Source organism: Cydia strobilella, chromosome 10 (assembly GCF_947568885.1).
Source record: "Cydia strobilella chromosome 10, ilCydStro3.1, whole genome shotgun sequence".
Taxonomy (NCBI): domain Eukaryota; kingdom Metazoa; phylum Arthropoda; class Insecta; order Lepidoptera; family Tortricidae; genus Cydia; species Cydia strobilella.
Genome location: NC_086050.1, coordinates 9,527,126 through 9,547,568, shown reverse-complemented (window position 1 = coordinate 9,547,568; position 20,443 = coordinate 9,527,126). Strand labels below are relative to the sequence as shown.

At 35.2% G+C, this 20,443-nt stretch overlaps 1 protein-coding gene across 5 annotated transcripts in view; it reads left to right on the top strand.

Moving 5' to 3' along the window:
• LOC134744977 (transcription factor collier) overlaps positions 1 to 20,443 on the top strand; it is a 73,650-nt gene that overhangs the window by 2,140 nt on the left and 51,067 nt on the right. For all 5 annotated transcript variants that reach the window (XM_063678930.1, XM_063678928.1, XM_063678927.1 and 2 more), the window contains exons 2-5: positions 1,359 to 1,494; positions 9,248 to 9,404; positions 11,575 to 11,638; positions 13,170 to 13,225. In XM_063678930.1, coding sequence (XP_063535000.1) covers positions 1,367 to 1,494; positions 9,248 to 9,404; positions 11,575 to 11,638; positions 13,170 to 13,225 — 405 coding nt within the window. In that variant the 5' untranslated portion in view covers positions 1,359 to 1,366. The remainder of the gene's footprint in view (positions 1 to 1,358; positions 1,495 to 9,247; positions 9,405 to 11,574; positions 11,639 to 13,169; positions 13,226 to 20,443) is intronic.

Genomic DNA, 20,443 nt, shown 5'->3' with positions numbered 1-20,443 from the left:
TCAGTACTTGCGTTTTATGTCGTTTTTGTTTTATTTGCTTTTATTTCGTGTGTTACTTACTACAATGAGACAAAGAAAACCGCCATTTTATATCGCGAAAATTTTAACTTTAATTTTATACCTTAATGCAAAAACTGGTTTTAATTTAAATTTTGTGTATTTTTTTTTATTTCAACAAAATCCTTTATATTGTTTATACCCCATTTACTTGTACTTTGGCACTTTTCTTTTGTTCCTATGGAATCGTCCGCCTGCGACCGACGCCGACGACTAACCGACCGCGAAAATTAGCGTAATTAATTTAGTGAGAAAATAGTTATTTGTTATACAAGGGTGCAAAGTTGTATTTTACCCGCGAGTATAGAATTGAAACACGAGCAAGCGAAAGGATTCTATAGTTGAACCACGAGCGAAGCGAGTGGTTCAACTATAGAATCCTGAGCGTAGCGAGTGTTTCAACACACGAGAAGTAAAAAACATTTGCACCCGTGTGTAACACAAAACTTTTCCCCTCACTATTGCGAGGAAAGTGCAACATCCACAGGCGGTTAGATCATCTTCATCACTAATTTTTTTACGATAATACGATATTGTAACAGGAAACTCTGGAAGTTGTGTATTTTTACGTGTCGGGGTCGGTGAGAAAAATTTTGTTGACAATGTTGACATTTCTGACGATGCGTTTTGAAATTGCATCGACTCAACTTCTGCGTTCCGAATTTCATTCAACATCATTAAAAAAAACAAATGTTTCTTATGGAATTTAAGGTTTATGACTTAAAATCATTAAATAAAGCTAAATTTGGTATAAAGTCCATGTTAAAAAAATTGGTTACTAAACAGTTAAAATATAAAATAAAATAAAAATATTAAAATCGTAAGCGCTAGATATTTTATAACAATACTTTTGAAGTGATATAATTCGAAAATGTATGTATTTTCACCCAGAAAAATAGAATTGGTTTGTCTCATCTCCGTTCACTAAGCTGTTGTTGCTGTTCCATATCATGTGCAAGTGTGCATCAGGGATGCGACTCGTTTGAGGATTATTGTGTAAAAAAAACCTTCAATTTTAATTTATATATTTTTAGTATCTATTACTGCATGTCATGAATTCCAAATGTTATCTAAATTGGTATAAAGGACTACGATACACCTGCCGAGCAGAAGGACCACACAAGTGATATTACCTAGTCATACTTACTTAGTAAAAGTTAAACATTTTCTTCTTTATGTGTAAATACATATTATATCATATCGTTATGTCCATCGCTTTCTTCGTATAGTTACATACATTTTTATACGTAGTTGGTGCGAACCCTGGTGATTCTTAATCTCAGTGTTGGTAATTTGTGCAGGAGGCCTGATGTTTGGCCTGCACCACCAGGACGCGGGCGGGCTGCACGCGCAGCCGCGCGGCCCCGTCACGTCGCTGAAAGAAGAGCCGCTCACGCGCGCCTGGATGACGCCCAGCTCACTAGTTGACAACACCAAGTAAGTCCTTAGGCTTTGTTCTTTAAGCTAAGAGCTGGTCAGAAAAGCCAGAAGATAAAGTCATTTGAAGAGTTTTTGACTCAGGTATTAGACCCTGATTGCAGGAAAATCAAGATTGGCTCCAACCTGGTACATTTGTGCCTTTAGCATAGTTATATTATTTCTACTTCTAGCATAGAGTAACTTATACTAGAGCGGTACTGTCATAGTAAATTTTGTAACCCCAGTAAATTCACTGCCATCTGTCGACACACTTTAAAACTAAAAATGAAGATTTATAAAAATACGATAGAATGTATTTAAATATAGATAAATTATTTTTTTTATTTGCATTAATTATTTTTATGATTTTGACCCATGTTCTTTCACTGATATGCGTTAAAATTGTTAAATAACAAACGAAACCGTCAACGCCATCTATTCGACTGTAGGCCAAAACTAGTAGCGCCCTCTGAACGAGAATCAAATTTTCTTGATTTTCGAGGCACGTTTTTCCTTAGACTGTATCTATCTATTACGGAGTTATATCTATCTTTCTATCTTTGCTTCTAGTAAAAGTCGTATGTGATGTTAATATAATACATTTTTTGTATTAAAGCTAAAGTACCTATGTAAGGAATATAGCTCTAGAGTTTTCCATAATACAATGAAGTTTCAATATCCCTCTATATTTACACTTTTCATAAACCTTTTAGCTACCGAAAAGAGCATCGCAATAATGATGTTACGGCAAATCGTATTACAGCCGCAAAGTGAGCAAACGGCACCAAATGTCTGTGTGACATTAAATAGCTGCATGGGATTAACAGGGGTACTCTATGGTTATTTAAGCCTATGTTTATAAATTATAAGATGCTGTTCGGTTAGAATTTATATTTACTGGAATAAATTCTTTGGAATAATTGCCATAAAATTTTGTATTTCATAATAAATGGCTGACATTTCCTATTGTAGGTCGGTGGTATTAAAACTGTCAATTCATAAATTAAACCCAAGAAATATAAATATTTGAGTTACTAATAATTGTTATTTTAAATAAATTATCATTACCCAAATGCACTGAATTTTCTGCCAAAAATTTTAGACCTTATTAGGTACCACAAAAAAAAAGAAAAAAGAATAAATTCTGTATTTAAACTACATTCGGATTATTTACAAGCTCTTTAAGTGTAGGTAATGTAAATCATTGGGCCATGTTCCACTCTCTATTTTAAAATAAACATCTAGTTACGAGTAGCGTAGGCAAAGTTCGCCGATAGATATAACATTCTAAACCGAACCAAGAAACTGAGTCCCACCAAAACTCGCCTACTATTTTTGAAAAGTAAAGAAATACATACTAACAAGAATCCCAAAAATGTATACATTTCGTAAAACCATTATTTCCCCGTCATTATTCAACCTGCTACCGACCTGCCGATGCAACAATGACTTCATTATCGACCAATCAGGGGCGAGCGTGCGATAATGAACAGTAACAAGTGCGTATTCATAGAGGGCGCCATTAATCATGCGAGGGGGGACACCGGTGTCCCGCTTTTTTGGGGACGGTCTGTTATTGTATCAAAAGCTAAACGTGTTGGTTGTATTGTTCTGTACAGTTGACTTGATTTTTTTAAGAAATGGAAATAATAAGTAAATTTTGATGTTTACGGCGCGATTCGAGAAATGAATTAGAGATTCACTAGATATGAAATAGTAAATATATGTGACATTTCACGGAAAAAGGTACCTTATGGTATGGTATGGTACGTCGCATAGCGTCGCAAATTATTGCCATCCAATATTAATTGGAGCGGCGTTAATAATAGCGTAAGCTCCAACCGCCATAAGGTACCTTTACTTGTGGGACGTCACATATCTTTACTATTTCATATCTAGTGAACTTCTAATTCATTTCCCGAATCGCGTTGTTGAATCTCTAAAATAAAGTGAATACAATCGTACTGAACTGTATCTAAGCAAACTGAATGAAAATGTATTGCTGAGATAAAAATATCATATGAATATACCTAATCGACACAATTTGAATACATGGTTGTTTAGTAAAGTTGCAGAAAAAGAAGTACAGTGGAACCTCGATAGCACGAATCTCAAGGGAAACGCCAAAAACTGTGTTAACGAGGTTTCGTCTTACTTAGGTCCTAGGTATATAGAGGGCATCGACTTAAGGTTCTTGTTCGTCTTTTGTTCGTCTTAAAGGGGTTTCGAGTTACCGATGTAAAGCGCATGAAAAAATCGTGTTAGAGAGGTCATTATATAAACTATAAGTACAGTCTTATTGTCTTTTTCGAGACACAGAGGTTTGTTAGTAAATAAGTTCGAGATATGGGGGTTGTAAAACAATACGCCTATTTTTCGAGCTATAGAGGTCAAATTTAGTTTTTCGAGTTATAGAGGTTAAAATGGTACGGATAGCCGTGAAGGGAATCCGTTGATTACTTCGTCTAAATGAGTCTTCGTTTAAATATTTTGAGTTATGGAGGTTTTGGGCTTTGAAGGGAAGGGAATGGAATTTTATTTCGTGTTATTCGTCTTAACACGAAATAAAATTCCATTCCCTTCCCTTGTGTGGAATAGTGGAATAGTGGAATAGTGTTTGATGTTTGAGTGGAGGACCCGCGCGAAATCGCCTTTTTATACAAACGTAGTCCTCATTTTCCTCTCTGGATATTAACATTATTGAAAATATTTTGACACAGTTTGTTGTATACCCACCACAGCTATGCCCTACGTTTGATTTTTTTCGAATTGTTATAAGAGTAAGGAGCATTTATGAAATTGTATGAAATCTGTTTTTGGCTCCTAATTTTCATCATAATCAAAAAAGTCAAACGTAGGGGCATAGCTATGGTAAATATACATCCAATTATGTAAAAATATTTTCCATACTGTCAATATCCAGAGAGGAAAATGGGGACTAGATTGTATGGAGAAACGGCCGTTAACGAGGATTTCGCCTTATCGAGGTTCGAGTTATCGAGGTTCCACTGTATATATTTCTTTTCTGCTTCTATGTTTAATTAATAATGTAAGTAAATTGAATAAAGTATTCTATTCTACTTATATAAAAAACAATAAATTTACATTACTGTACGAGTCAGAATTAGAAATGGGATATGCCGCAACAATATTTAATTTTCCATCGCGCCCATAACTAAGAACACATTTGTTTTCCCAACAACCCCCAAAAATAACGTATTTGTGCAACAAGAGTGAGCATTTGGTACAGTTAGCGTATAATATGACGTATCTATTGATGCTGGAATTAGCGCGCATTGTGTGCACAGAGCAACCGCCCCATCTGTCGTGCGCGCTTCGTGTTCAAGTGTTTGTTATTCTATCTGTACTTAACTTAAATATTTTATATTACTTAATTTGAATCAATGGTGGTTTCTGATCGATTTATTTAATTAAACCTGCATACTTATGCTTGTATTATATAATTACAGTAGAATCCGATTATACTTAATGACATCGAACGGAAGTGACAAACATCTCATACTAAGCGGATGTTATACAGAGCATAGTTGATCATGCAACTTTGTATTTTGATTACGTTTTCCTAATTAATCCCAAATAATTCGAGAGAAATGAGTTTTATTAGGCTTGTGTTTAATATCAACTGTTACTGAGAATCAATACTAAAACACTTGCAATGTGCCGCACACACGCATCTAACTCGTCGCAGGGAAATATGTCAGGTTCGGTCACGAAAACTAGCGAAGGTGTTTGTATAACCGGTCATAATTCCATGAAAATAGGATTATTAGGTCATAGTAAGCGAAATGTCATTATCATTATAAGCGAAGTCGGATATCAAATAAACGGATTCCACTGTATTAATAGTGTTGGTAACTCTAGTAATTAGTTTTGTATTAAAATATTTTTTATATTTTAACATTTATTTTTGTAAGTCTTGTAAGTCTAAATTTGAAGAACACGACTCGGTGCCTAAATAACTTCCGAGTGTATTAAGTCCGTAGTCGAGTCTCTTTGAAGCGCAACCCAAAAGGACTCCAGTCTCCGAATAAAGACTCCGAGAACGTAAAGAAAATAGGTGTTATCGTATGTTTGTGTACCTACTACATAACCCATGAATTCTACATGAGAACAATGCGTTTTGATTTTTTTTGTAAAAAATGAGTTCTCGGAAAATAATTTTACAAAAGACTCGTGTATTTATCAAGTTGAAAAGAACTCGAGTTTCAAGTTGAAACTTTCAACTTAATCATGTCGTAAAAACTGATTCGAGTCCACAGGGCCTACCGCGAACTACCCAATGAGGGCAACGGAGGTCTTCATAAGTAATCAATTTAACTTATGTTTCAATAAAACACCACATGGCACTCAATATATTTTTAATAAGTTGAACAATCAAAGTGATTATCCGCTATCATCAGTGATCACGCAGGGCGCGATGACAGCGTCATTTGTAACCAGCTCGGATCATTAACCTTGCTATTAGAAGCTTTTAATAAATTGCATTGGTCTGCTTGAACGTCAGTTTAAAAAACAACTGGCGTCGATTAGTTGAAGTGGGAGTGGGGAATAGGTCAGCTTGATTAATTAAACATAGCTACTCGAGTAAAATAAGCTCATATTGAAAATAATGACGAACTCTGTAATATGAAATAGTTACCAAAAATATGCTCTTCAACTACATTTAAAACAAATCGTAAAATTTTCCTATACTCCTAATCAGAAACAATATTAATAAAATGCATATAAAGGTAGTGAAATTTACTCAAGGTCATTCCTAAAGGTATTTTGCTATAAGCATGCTTGCCCGTCTGGTATTATTGGTACTAGATTGATTACATTATAAAAATTTACTTGTACATCTATATCAATATGTACTTATAACTCTCTGGGTGAATCAAAATAGATGACATGTTTCGCTGTGTAGTTCACTATCACTAAATACCTTTACTAATCTTAAACTCGTTACGCTTGTACAAACTTAAGCATCTCATAACAGTGTAGTTGGTACAATGTTTACAAAAACAGCTCACTACCGCAGCTGAGAGGCAAAAAATACCGCCACACGTTTTCGGTTACCCGAAAATATTATGGTCATAAATTTTGCATTCCTTCAACAGCGAACGTTCTATTTGTCAATAGACACCGGTATTCATGGACCGCAGGGCTGTAAAACGCTAAGAAAGACAATGGGATAGATTATAATCCTTTAAAAATGATTTATTGAGTTACCGTTACTGTGCAGATTTTGGGGACTTACTTTGTTTGCGATGTATTAAAAACTTTACCAAGCTATGGGAAATTATTAGGTAAAATACTAAGAAATGATCTATACGAGTAGGAATATTAAGTCCCCAGCAAGCTCGGTTCTCCATGCAAACGTAGTTACGTCATTTTAAAACGGCTAGCTAGATTGCTCTGAAACTTTGTACTTACAATAGGATAAGGTACTTATATCTTATCTAGTCCTGTAATTAGTTTATTGGTAGCTTTAGATACCATAGCTAAAAAAATACAGCGAATTTATGTTTTTCATACAAAACTTGTTTTTACTCTATTTCGTTTGTTTTATAAACTGGAAGTATATAAACTAATTACAGGTTTAGATATACCTCATGTCGTTGTATGTGCAAAGTTTCATTACAATCCAACACGTAGTTTTGAAATGAGAACGGAAGTCCATTTGTATAGGAAGGTGAAATTCGGCCAAGCTTGCTGGAAACTTAATACAAAAAGTTTTGTGACAATGATTAGGTACAAAATACTTATTACAATTTACATTTCGATATTGTTTATTTTTGAAATAGAACAAACTGCCTACGTATAAAGAATTCGTTTGTAAGATTTATGTGCAATTCAACTAAAATATCGATAAAACAAAATAGAGTGATGACACACAGAATAGCGCCACACACCTCGATATCGACACGTGGTCTCGTCACGTCAATAGAGGGACCAAAGTTTTAACTTCATGAGACCGTATTGAAAGCAGGCAAGGGATATTTTAGCTTATTCCTAGAGTCCACAAGTGTATGTGTGCAATAAATAATACACCACATCATTATCATTAGTCTTATATCTCATTGAGGTCATTTACAGGGACAAACAGAAATAGTATGAGTAAGTTTGCAATGTTGTTATAAATCTTTAGGATAGGATAACGAATCAAAATGAATTGCATTTATATTCATAGTACTTCCTATGGCGAATTTTCTAGAACGAACTCTTTATTTTCTAAGTTCAAACTGTATCTTTTTTGAAGCAAGGTATAAAATCCAACATTATCATCATCACTCATCAGCCCACAAATGTCTCACTTCTCGACACAGGTCTCCTTCTTAAAATCGGATTTAGATACACGACTTTAAATTACCTATAACAAAAATACAAAAATTGTAAGACAACATAACATGTGTAAAGTAAAAACATATTTTATTAAAAAAGGTTTTTTTATACCCCTAGCACGATTAGGCATTTCTCATATACGAATATGTACTTTTTACTCTTGTGTCAAATCTATTTATGGTGTAGTATCGTCACAAATGAATTTATTTGTTCGTAAAATTAATTTTTATAAATTAAACACGTTCTCATCGATGGTAACGTTTCCGCACTATCGGAGCATTACCGTACCGTATTACGCTATGGTCGCCCATTCATCTCTCCCCGCTGCAGAATTTGCGTAAACAAATTGGTTTCGCGATTGCCATTTTATACTCTTGCGCGCGACACTCCATTGTTTTATTTATCGCAACCAGTTTCGGCACGATGTTACGCGATTAGGTACCATTGGGCTTTTTTGTTCACAAGCGCGAGTCTTTTGTCAATCTTTGTTGAGATTTACCTTTGTTTTTTTGTTGGAATTATTTATGAATTACAAGAGTATAAAGTACACTAGGTCAACAGGAAGTAGAAGGTAAATGAACTTGAGCCTCAGCATGTTTTTGTTTGAAGAAACATCACTTGACACTGATATATTTAATCCATATCGTTTCTAGATCTATTATAAGCTCTTAAAGTTCGAATCGGGCAGCTAGTCAGATTAAAATAATATTTGATTTTTATACGGGAAAAAGCTCAAGTTTGTTGTGTAAGATTAAAAAGAGGTTTTTATAACTTTGGATGTCCTACATTTAATAATAATTCAAAAACAAATTAAGGTAACGAGGAAAGTAGATACAAATACAGTTACAGATTTAATCGCTTACTACCGAGGATAAAATAGTCGTATCTGTCTAGGAGTAGGTATACAGTATACATTCTATTCTATATACAAAAGTGGCGTATGTGTTTCTTACAGCAATAAATATAAACGCTTCAGTTGCTACACTAATAGGTCAAAAATCTGGGAAGGAAACGACTTACAGATTTGCTTTGTTTTTGAATTGTTCCCTAATGTTAGAACCTACTGGATCCGGAGATGATAGTTTCTCTATCCTTTGTATTTTCTTCCCCATTTTGTTCCCTGGATATTGATAAATCTTAATTATTAAAAGAGTCGGGATTTAAAAAATTGTATGGAATTTATAATTATAAAATCTAAAAATCAAACGAAGAGGCATAGTTATGTCAATATACCTACATCAAATTGTGAAAAAATATTTTCTATAATGTCAATATCCAAGGGAAACAATGATTACGTTTGTATGGAGAAGCGGGCGTTCCCTGTCCTCTGAAAAAAATATAAATTGTAATCGATAAACAACGACGCAGTTAGACAGAGTAGTGATGGTTGTTACTATTTTCGCTTAAAAATATTCTATTTGTACAGTACCATAGGCGTCGGCCGCGCACACTTCGAGAAGCAGCCGCCGAGCAACCTGCGCAAGAGCAACTTCTTCCACTTCGTGGTGGCGCTGTACGATCGCTCCGGCCAGCCTGTTGAAATCGAGCGCACTGCCTTCATCGGCTTCATTGAAAAGGACCAGGTACATTTACCCTTATAATCACATAAATGGGTACATATATTCAGGGTGTGTTTATAACCGTTATTTAGAGTATGTCACATAAGTACGTCATACCATAGATAAATAAGTAAGCATAGAGTGGTCACTCCATACATGAGTTTTCTTACTTAATAAAATAATAATATAAAGTTGTATTGGAGGTATGGTAAAATATATTGCTAATAGGTTTAAAACTTGCTTAAAACTTAATACTTATTAAGCTTAAACCTTATATATAAATAGGTTTTTATCGTTGTATGGATTGAGCACTCTATGCTTACTTATTTCTTTATGGTCATACTGAATGAGATTCGGAAAAAAATGGCAGATACATTTTGATTTTGAGCTCGAAGTTTAGAATTAGAACTTGTTATTTTTGGTGCCAATTTCGTTAATAGACTATACATTCACGTAGCATAATGAAAAGCACAAGTTACGCTGCGTCTTACGTAAGCAAACAACTCACGAACGCGAAGCGGAGCGGCACGGCGCGGCGGGCCCACGGCGTTCGCGTTCGCAACGAGATTGCCCCTGGATCGCCCACGTAGTTAGGACACTTCTATAGGTGTCAGAGGACCGCATCGCTTCGCTTCGCGTTGGCGTGTCGTTCGCCTACGTAGTACGCTGCGTTAGGTACACGTGCAAAAAAAAATGGACTAGAGCAGGTAGTCATAAAGCCATTTTTATTGTTCGTTATGATTTATGTGGGTTTGAATTCTACACTACTAGCAGTAGATACAGAGAGTATATACAGCAGTGTTTCATCAGATTTATGGATAAAAACTTGATACAGATGATACAGCATTTAATAAAATCTCGATCCCATACAGCCCATGCCGTAATTACATATAAACTCACGCGCACAATGGTCGGCTGTCATGCACAGCCTGATTGATGCTCCACTGATTTCTGATATCATCTGTCCAACTATGAAAATGTGCTGCTCGAAGACATTAAGCGAGAAATATAATACAGACTATAAAATTTGTTAGGAGACATGATCGAAAATCAACTTTTACAACAATTTATATCATTGATCGTATTTCAATTATACTTGTACCGAATATGAAATTTATTTCGCCAAAAACTGTACTAATACTGGATATAATTTCATGGATTTTGTCCCATCCTGAGCTAGGATTTCCAGAGAACTCGCATGTTAATCTGATTCGTTCTGCTTCTTATTGTGGTTTCACAAGTACGGTGCATATGACGTCACTCGCTATAACGATTCACTGCCTATAACGTCGACGTTTGTTGGCTATAGTTGCTTTACTTTAATATTAATTTCTCTCCATAAAACGAAAATTCTCTATAGCGTCAAAAAACGCCCGGTCCCTATATAGTTATAGTTATAAAGTGTCGCTATATAGTTTCCACTGTATTATTTGCTTTACCCGCAGCCGGTTTATGGTTGTAATTTTAGTTTTCTTTAATGTTTTTAAGTTTATAAAATGAATATATCGTCACGTGACAACCAAAACTTTCTAATTACTACTACAAGTTAATAGCCATAGTGAACCGTATTAGTATCAAATTAAGGTTGATTTTTGTTTAATTATTTTTTAGTAATTAGTGAATTTTGGTTGTCACCTGACGATATTTGTCTGTAAGGTATTTGTAATATTATGGGCCTTGATGCCTACATTAAATTTTAAATAAATTAAATAGAAAATAAGTGCCCATGTTTATATTTAGATGTATACACGCCGTATAAGGGCATTCACACGTAGCATTAAATTATTCAGGTGGTAAACGCGCGCGTTTCGACACGCCATTATAGTGATACTCGTAATAAACTGCAAGTTTTCTTGTATTTGTATTAATGATATTACTACTAGCAAACCATACTTAAATAGAGAAAGTGAATGCGGTGCAAAAAGAACAGTTAGAAAATGTTCATTATTGTATCATGACTATTCATGACGAACAACTGCTCAATTCAGTATTACCGGACGATTAAATAAAACTATCTGGTGCTGACCATTTCTTTTCTTTCTAGAGGTTTCTTAATTAGTCTGTTTATTTTTTATGTCGTTACAATGTTACAAATAATATTTTTTATCTTTGTAAAATGAGACTTTTACCTGTTAGGTAAAATATGTATCTTTTACTTATCTTTTGTGCGTTACTAAATAACGATTGTTTTCAGGAAGCCGAAGGCCAGAAGACAAACAACGGCATCCAATATAGGCTACAATTACTTTACGCTAATGGTGAGTACGACAAAGTTCTACACGATCTCTCGTAAGCATTGAAGCTATTGATCTTAGAACCATTGACAAATAAACACACACAAGATTCAGTTTCTCAAATCCAGTGAGACAACTTACACGTCACTTATTCATAATGTCATAGTCCGGATGTACACAAACCAGCCCAGTCTCGAATGACCGCTTTCAACCTAATTTTAACTCTATACCATTGATATACGGAAGTTAAGACCTGAATGGGATATTGTGGTATTAGATGCTCTGCCAAATCTTAAACGACCTCCAGCAACCCAATTTGAACTTTACATGTAATGTCATAAGGTTGTAGGTAGCCGCATGGGATAGCATTGTGCTTGATAGATGTCGAAGACAATACAGACGTCGGTCGCATTGTAAATATTTGCCGTCTTCCCGTTAGAGCGGGATAATGGAAAATTGGCACTGAACAGACGGTCTCTTGGCCTATGAATGATGATTGCGTCTTAGCCTCTTACACTATGTTTGCTGCCAAGAATAGAGTATCGGTTAATAATATGATCTAGTTTAGTTTGTATTGCTTGTATTGCCTGTTCTCGGTAGTTCAGAATAGATTGGAACATGGAGAACAAAATCGTCACATCCAAAATTAGGTCGCAACATGTTCATTAAAAATGTATTATTATGAGACATATTTATGACATTATCACGAAATTGATTATACTGATATCAGAATGATGTCACTTAATTATCGTACATTTCGCTCGTACTTGTAAGTACGTACATGTATTGGCGCGAGCGAAATGCGCGATAACTGAACGACATCATTTAGATCTCATTCTGATGTCAATGTATGTATGTTCGTTCGAATGCCAATTCTGTAGTCATAGCAAGGAATCTGTATTTTGGATTGCATTGAATTCGCACGAATACAGTATCGCAGTTAATGTTAGTATTTAGTTCATTGTTTTTTAATTTTCACAATTTTTCACAAATCGATACGCTAGAATTACAACAAAATATTCCGCGTATCGAAATTTACGTTTTATCCATTTTAAGTAAAACTTTTCTATCTTCGAATTGTCATACCTATGTTTTTGTTTCTGTTACTAGTACTAAGTATAAACTCAACTGTTTGCGGAAAACTTTTTTCTAAGAGCATTTTACGTCTATTTTAATTCTTGTCGCGTGAAAAATGCAGAGAGGAAACGACTAGTGCAGGCAATTTCAGGAGGTTAACAAATTGTGCAATGTCTCTACACTGCTACGCCGTAGCAAGCGCGTAGCCGGCTACGTGCTACGTGTCATTTTGTACAAAACTTAAATGGACTTTATGTCATGGAATTACGACTGATATTAGTTTGATTCCGTTATTTCAAGTTGCAAGCAATAACTGCCAATTGCCAAGTGTGTCAATAAATATATCAAAATGGACTTTATGTAGTTCAATTAAAGTTCACAATTGATTGTGGTGTATCTACAGTTGTTTTAGTGCTAGCTAGTTTATTACTTATGCCCACAGTTGCTTGTATTATATTTATATTATTTTTCTTTACAGGTATTAGACAAGAGCAGGACATATTTGTTCGACTAATAGACTCGGTGACCAAACAGGTAAGATTTTTTGCGTGTTCAAAACAATATTTTCTCATATTATTATTCTCTTTATTTATCTTTTTTCTTAAGTTAGGATTTTTACAAAATGTATGCATATAAAAGTAAAATATAAAAACACACTTACAAAAATATATAAACACATTGTAAAAATCCTAACCTAGGGTGCCACCGGCAGCGGGGCAAGGCTCAAGCTGTCAGGTTTAACCGGTTAACCCCGGGTTAGTGGGATGGTGCAAGTAGCGCTTATTGTACTTGGTTCTAAAACTTTACTCCAAATAATTACAATAAGATTAAAACAACGTATTCAGATTTAATTTAACACAGGATACCAAACAAACAGCGTAACGAATGTTGTACGGAGCTGTTCCACATACATGTATGCGGATGACACTTGCTTACTGTATGCTGATAAAGACCTTAGTAAAATACAGACTTACATACAGCAGGATTTCGAAAATGTACTCAAATGGTCACACGATAACGGTATAATATTGAACACCGAAAAAACCAAATTTCTACTCATACAATCACCATATATAAAACCAAGTCAAGAGCCCATTAAAATTATTGGTCATACATACGATTGTTTACATGTCGAGAAGCGGGACTGTAAATGTAACTTAATAGAAGTAGTTGATAAATTTAAATACTTAGGCCTAACTATAGATAAACACATTAATTGGAAAATACACATAGATACAGTATGTAATAGACTACGGTCTATATTATGTAAAATTATTAGTTTAAAAAATATAGTTAATAATAAAATATTACGAATGTTATACCATGCACTGGCTGACGCTGTTATTGGATACGGGTTAATAGCTTATGGACGCACCTTCAAAACTTATTTGGATAAAATATTAAACTTACAACTACGATTGATAAAAAATATAATAGACAAAAAAACTAGAGCAAACTGTAGTAACGATTACACGATCTTATTTAAGAAATTGAACATCCTGCCAGTGCATGATAAAGTTAAGTACTTAATAGCAACTGATCAATTTAAAAATCCCGAATTCAAAACTCCGCGAGTATACACCCGAGCGTCGAGAGGGTTAAAACGTCGTAAATACGTGGAACCAACCGCTAGCAACTACTATGGTAAAAGGACGCGCAAGTATATCACACCGCGAATAATGAACAATTTATCAATAGAAGACGAGTGTGCTAGTAAAAACATCTTTAAATCAAAAATTAAGAAGTTGCTATTGGGTACAACGCATGACTAAATATATAAGATAGGTAAATATTGTATATAAATAAATATCCTTTATTGCACCAAAATCATACATTTTACATACATGTAAAACTACAAATAAATTCTTAAAGAATAACAACAATATATATACCTACAACTTACACTTTGTTAATGTAATATAAAAGTATTAACCTTAGTAATATAAGTTAATCATTAAATTTAGATTAAGGTACTAACATTGAAAATGAGTGCACCATTTCGCCGTTAAACGCAAGTTTGGCGAAACTTGTATAAGTTTAAAATGTGTTATACTTTTTTGAAAATAAATTAAAAAAAAAAAAAAAAAAAACCAATTGCACTAAACCGCTCAACCCTCCCACTGGCCAGAGTGCTCGGGTGCCAAACAGGCCCAACATTTGGCGCCACGCGTCCGCCACGTGGCGCTCAGATTGTCATCGCCGTCGCCCGATTAGACCTAATCCCCACGCTGCCATCATTACCACTATCTCCGGTTGCAATTTTATATTTGAGAGAATTTGAGGCGTGAGAGTTGTCAACTCGTCACAATTTGAAGTGACAGATAGAGCGGTATTCGAGTTGTTTTTACTCTCTGTTCGTGATATGCCTAATTATTTAGGATCATTTTATGAAGTGGCGATATAACCGCCGAAATATTAAAACTAGTAAGCTCAATTATCACCTCTTATCAGTACACCTATCTTTAATAAAAAATTTAACGCAAGTTTTTTCCCTATACGAGCGAATTTAATTTTCATTAATTAGTTCTAATAATTTATTTTGTTGCATTAAGTAATTGAAAGTTGAAGTAGATAAATGTCACATTCAATGTAACGGATTGTCAAGAAGAAATGTGAAATTGTACCCTTGGCCATGGACATTTCAGTAGTTTCATTTTATCATCTCGTGTTGCAATTTCATATAATTGATATATATACGTGAGAGTAGTTTTTGACTGACAGCCGGAGAAGTGTTTTGTAATTTAGGGATTACATTATTCTACAAATCCGTACTTGTACAACTACAAATCCTACAAAATAATAGGATAAAATCAATTATTTTAAATATTCCTGTACCTTTAATATATCCACCAAATAAAGATGACAAAAGCTTTATTTTAAATCAGATTAGTCCATTTCTGTACTTAAGGCTATTTGATATACACGGTGGCTAAAAAATAAGTGCATTCTCGTTGCCAGGGAGGTTTTGGGATTATACTGAGCAACTTTTACTACAGGACCAACCCCGAAATCGCGAAAAAATATTTGGCTGTTTCATACATTTTGGCTGGTCCATTTTCTATGGGAGGGTATTTTTTTTCCGTTTTCGTGGTTGATCCCATAGTAAAAGTTGCTCAGTATAATCCCAAAACCTATCTGGCAACGGTAATGCATTTATTTTTTAGCTATCCTGTATAATATATGCAGGTACATATCTAGCTTGAAACATGCCCTTACAATTTTCACGTACGTAAATTCATAAGCAAATTAAGCGTAAAGATCATGAAACTTCGTCCACATATATAATTTCAACACGTCCTACCTCTCAGAGTTGCGTAACCAGAACCCAATTACTAGAGATTTATGCCGCCAACATAATTAACTTACGAACGTTAAACAAGAATTACGTACGTTTCTAGTTGGTGCAGCGTTTCGTGCGGGGTGCAGCCGACTTTGTTAAGATTGGGTTTACGCGTGAGTTTACTGCTCGTACGAAAAAGTTATAAGTATTTCAACAGCCTCTTTAGCCTAGTCGGTAGTAACCCTACCTAGGGAGCAGGACGTCCCGGGTTCGAATCCTGGTAAGGGAATTTATTTGTGTGTTTATCACAAATATTTGTTCCTGAGTTATAGATGTCTTCTGTGTATATAAGTATTCATATGAATATATCGTAAAATCTTAAGCTTTATTAACAAGATGATAAATAACATTTACATGAATTGTATAAAACAAAATTATGACTACTTATAAAATAGAACGACTAAAACTAAACCTACCTAAAAAAATAAAAATCCCTATAACAAACCCTGACCTCTTGGCAAGGTGCCCATCACGCAGGCAGCATTCCCACGCTGTATCGCGATAGCAAGCCTTTACGCGAGAAAGCTGCCCGCGCGAGGGTTCCCCGTTGCCTCCCTCAACCGCTTTCCGAGCTCCTTGTGGAGCCCGCGTGCACCCCTGCCCCATGGACCGAGTGTCTCGACACCAAAAGCTACGAATTCGTAGTTGGCGCCGAGACAGCCATATTTATTTGCTTTAAAGCGCTCTCGGGCGTCGGCCGCCGCCGCGGCATTTCTGCTGGTTGATGAAATGTAGGACGCTGCCAGCGTATCGGCGCAGGTAGCGTCCCACACCAGTGTATATATCTATATATTATGTACCTATATATCGTCGTCCAGTACTCACAACAGAAGCCTTTTTGAGTTTACTGTTGGACTTGGTCGATTTATGTAAGAATGTCCTATAATATTTACACACAGAATTAGGTTCTAGTTTATCTTTTCTGTACCCAAAGTTTAAGCACGTCGATAACAAAAGTTTAATCTTTTTCCACTACAGCCCAAAGCAACGTCAATGTTAAATTGATTTGCTAATTTTCATTAATAAACCAGCTCTTGTCCGCTACTTGTTTAGTCCACGTAAATAAACCTATACAAGTTTAAAATCATCATCATCATAAATTTTATTTCAGTAACAATATTACTTTGTGTTGGAAATCTTAAAACTAGGCACATGCACACAGAAAATATTACAAAACACAGCCACCATTGCCACCAATAAAAAAAACCGGTCAAGTGCGAGTCGGACTCGCGTTCCAAGGGTTCCGTACATTACACAATTTAAACAATGTATTTTTTATGTGAAACGTGAGTGAAATGTCTTTAAAAAACCCGTAGGGGTCGGATCAAAAACTAAGTAATTAAGTCCGACTCACGTTTGACTGCAATTTCTAATAGGTTTTCCTGTAATTTATAGGTAAAGATCTATTTTGTGTATTTTTTTCAAAATTTTAGACTCAGTAGTTTCGGAGATAAAGGGGGGGAATAGTAATTTTGGCCTATTTTCTTGAATAAATTCTAAACTATTTGTCTTAAAATTATAAAACAAAATATATTTGAGATTCTCACAATGAGCTCTTTCATTTGATATGTAACAGGATATAGTTTGAAAAACTTTATTTTTTAATTTTCTCATTTACCCCCAAATGTGGCCCCCGTGTTTAAAATTCATTTGTTTACGTTACATGTCCGTCTTTGGGTCACAAACTTACATATATGTACCAAATTTCAACTTAATTGGTCCAGTAGTTTCGGAGAAAATAGGCTGTGACAGACGGACAGACAGACAGACGCACGAGTGATCCTATAAGGGTTCCGTTTTTTCCTTTTGAGATACGGAACCCTAAAAAATAAAAAACTATTAATAACACTTAATCAAATAACAATAAAAAGTGGAAGTTTCTCCTCATTTCCAGGGTTATGCCCATCATGGGGGACAATTTCTATGATATAAAGTAAATATGCTATTTAAGTTACCTACACATGATATGTTTGCCTTTTTTAGGGTTCCGTACCTAAAAAGGAAAAAACGGAACCCTTATAGGATCACTTGTGTGTCTGTCTGTCTGTCTGTCCGTCTGTCACAGCCTATTTTCTCCGAAACTACTGGACCAATTAAGTTGAAATTTGGTACACATATGTAAGTTTGTGACCCAAAAATGGACATCTAACGTAAACATATTAATTTTAAACACGGGGGCCACTTTTGGGGGTAAATGAGACAATTAAAAAATAAAGTTTTTCAAACTATATCCTGTTACATATCAAATGAAAGAGCTCATTGTGAGAATCTCAAATATATTTTGTTTTATAATTTTAAGACAAATAGTTTAGAATTTATTCAAGAAAATAGGCCAAAATTACTATTCCCCCCCTTTATCTCCGAAACTACTGAGTCTAAAATTTTGAAAAAAATACACAAAATAGATCTTTACCTATAAATTACAGGAAAACCTATTAGAAATTGCAGTCAAACGTGAGTCGGACTTAATTACTTAGTTTTTGATCCGACCCCTACGGGTTTTTTAAAGACATTTCACTCACGTTTCACATAAAAAATACATTGTTTAAATTGTGTAATGTACGGAACCCTTGGAACACGAGTCCGACTCGCACTTGGCAGGTTTTTTTCTAAATATTTCAGCTATTTTAACATGACAAATATGCGAGCTAAACTGTGGAATGAACTGTTGCCTGCGGTATTTCCGGACCGATACGACCTTCAAACCTTCAAGACAAGAGCGTACTCCCATCTTAAAGGCCGGCAACGCACTCACAACCCCTCTGGTCGCGTCCATGGGCGGCGGTAATAGCTTACCATTAGGTGATCCGTCTGCCTGTTTGCCTCCTGTATCATAAAAACAGCTTTCATAATATCATAGGATCAAAGAATAGCTAAATATTTAACACACATTTAAATATCTACTAAAGGTACACTAAGTTCGAGTTAAAAGCTACACCGATTAATAATTACACCAACATAACTGTACCACTTTGTCACCGACACGCAAGACAGTCGTTCCACAAAAATAGCGATTTCAAGATGGCGTCTAGATAATAGAGGACGATTTAATTGTATTAAAACGTTAGGCCGAGGGCACACGGCAATCAGCTAATGTTGGTGCATGCGAACGGGACACGCAACTCTAGTTTAGGAAACCTGTGATATTAGTGTGGGGTTCATGTAAGCTGTTCTGCTAAGCAAAACACTTAACATGGGTTGGTTTAGCGGAGATTGCATATCGAAAATATCATACACACGAAAAAAAGAGCCTTTCTTCTGTTCCTGAAAGGTATCGATGATGGAGCCTTTGAAAAAACAAATTTTAATCGAAATATTTTTACTGACCCCTTTATCCTTCTAAACGACAGTCACACCTTTATTCCCTTCACCATGGGTACAAATATTTTGTTCTAAGTAAAAAATAACTGTTTCAAATTTTAGGTATATATGTCAAACGGTCTCTGAGAAAAACTCATTTAACTGATTTGCAAGACCGAAGTGATCCCATAAGTGTTCTGTTTGTCAAAACAAAGTTTTGCACGGAACACTAAAAATAATAAATACGTGAATTATTTAATACGTGATTAATACGTGAGTAAGTGAGTAGGTAAGTATATTTGCAAAATAGATAAATTATTTTGCATTATTGTATCCATTCCGATCTAACCTACCCCAATACTTAAATAACCGGATTATTTGTGTTCCCATACTAAATCACTATCATATCAATATCTAAAACATCAATCTACTACCCTCTATTTGAATTTAGTCTTAAGATTGTGACTCACTGGAATGAGATTCGGGCAAATCCCATACGAGCTGAATGGCGAGGCGTGCGCGGCGCACGTGGCCGACTGATTATGTTTACTTAACTATGTTCATACAACATATTAATTTGAAGCTTTTTGTTGAGAAAATGGCTTTCGGATGCTGGGGTGGTATTATAGTATGTTCTTTATAGCGATAATTATAGTTTAGTAAAGTTGGAATAATTATTGTGTAGTTGATAGGAATTGATTTGTACTTTCGAGTCAATAAATAGGTATCTTAGTTAAATAATAGATTTCATATTTATTTGTCATTTGTGAATATTTACTCTTCTAGACTCCTAAATTTCTGAATTGTGATTTGCCCAAACTTATTGTTTTCGGTTGGTACAATATCGTAAAAAAAAAACCGGCCAAGTGCGAGTCGGACTCGCGCACCGAGGGTTCCGTACTTTTTAGTATTTGTGGTTATAGCGGCAACAGAAATACATCATCTGTGAAAATTTCCACCGTGATAGCTAGTATCACAGTATCACGGTTCATGAGATACAGCCTGGTGACAGACAGACAGACGGACAGACGGACAGACGGACAGATGGACAGCGGAGTCTTAGGAATAGGGTCCCGTTTCTACCCTGTGGCTACGGAACCCTAAAAACTAAT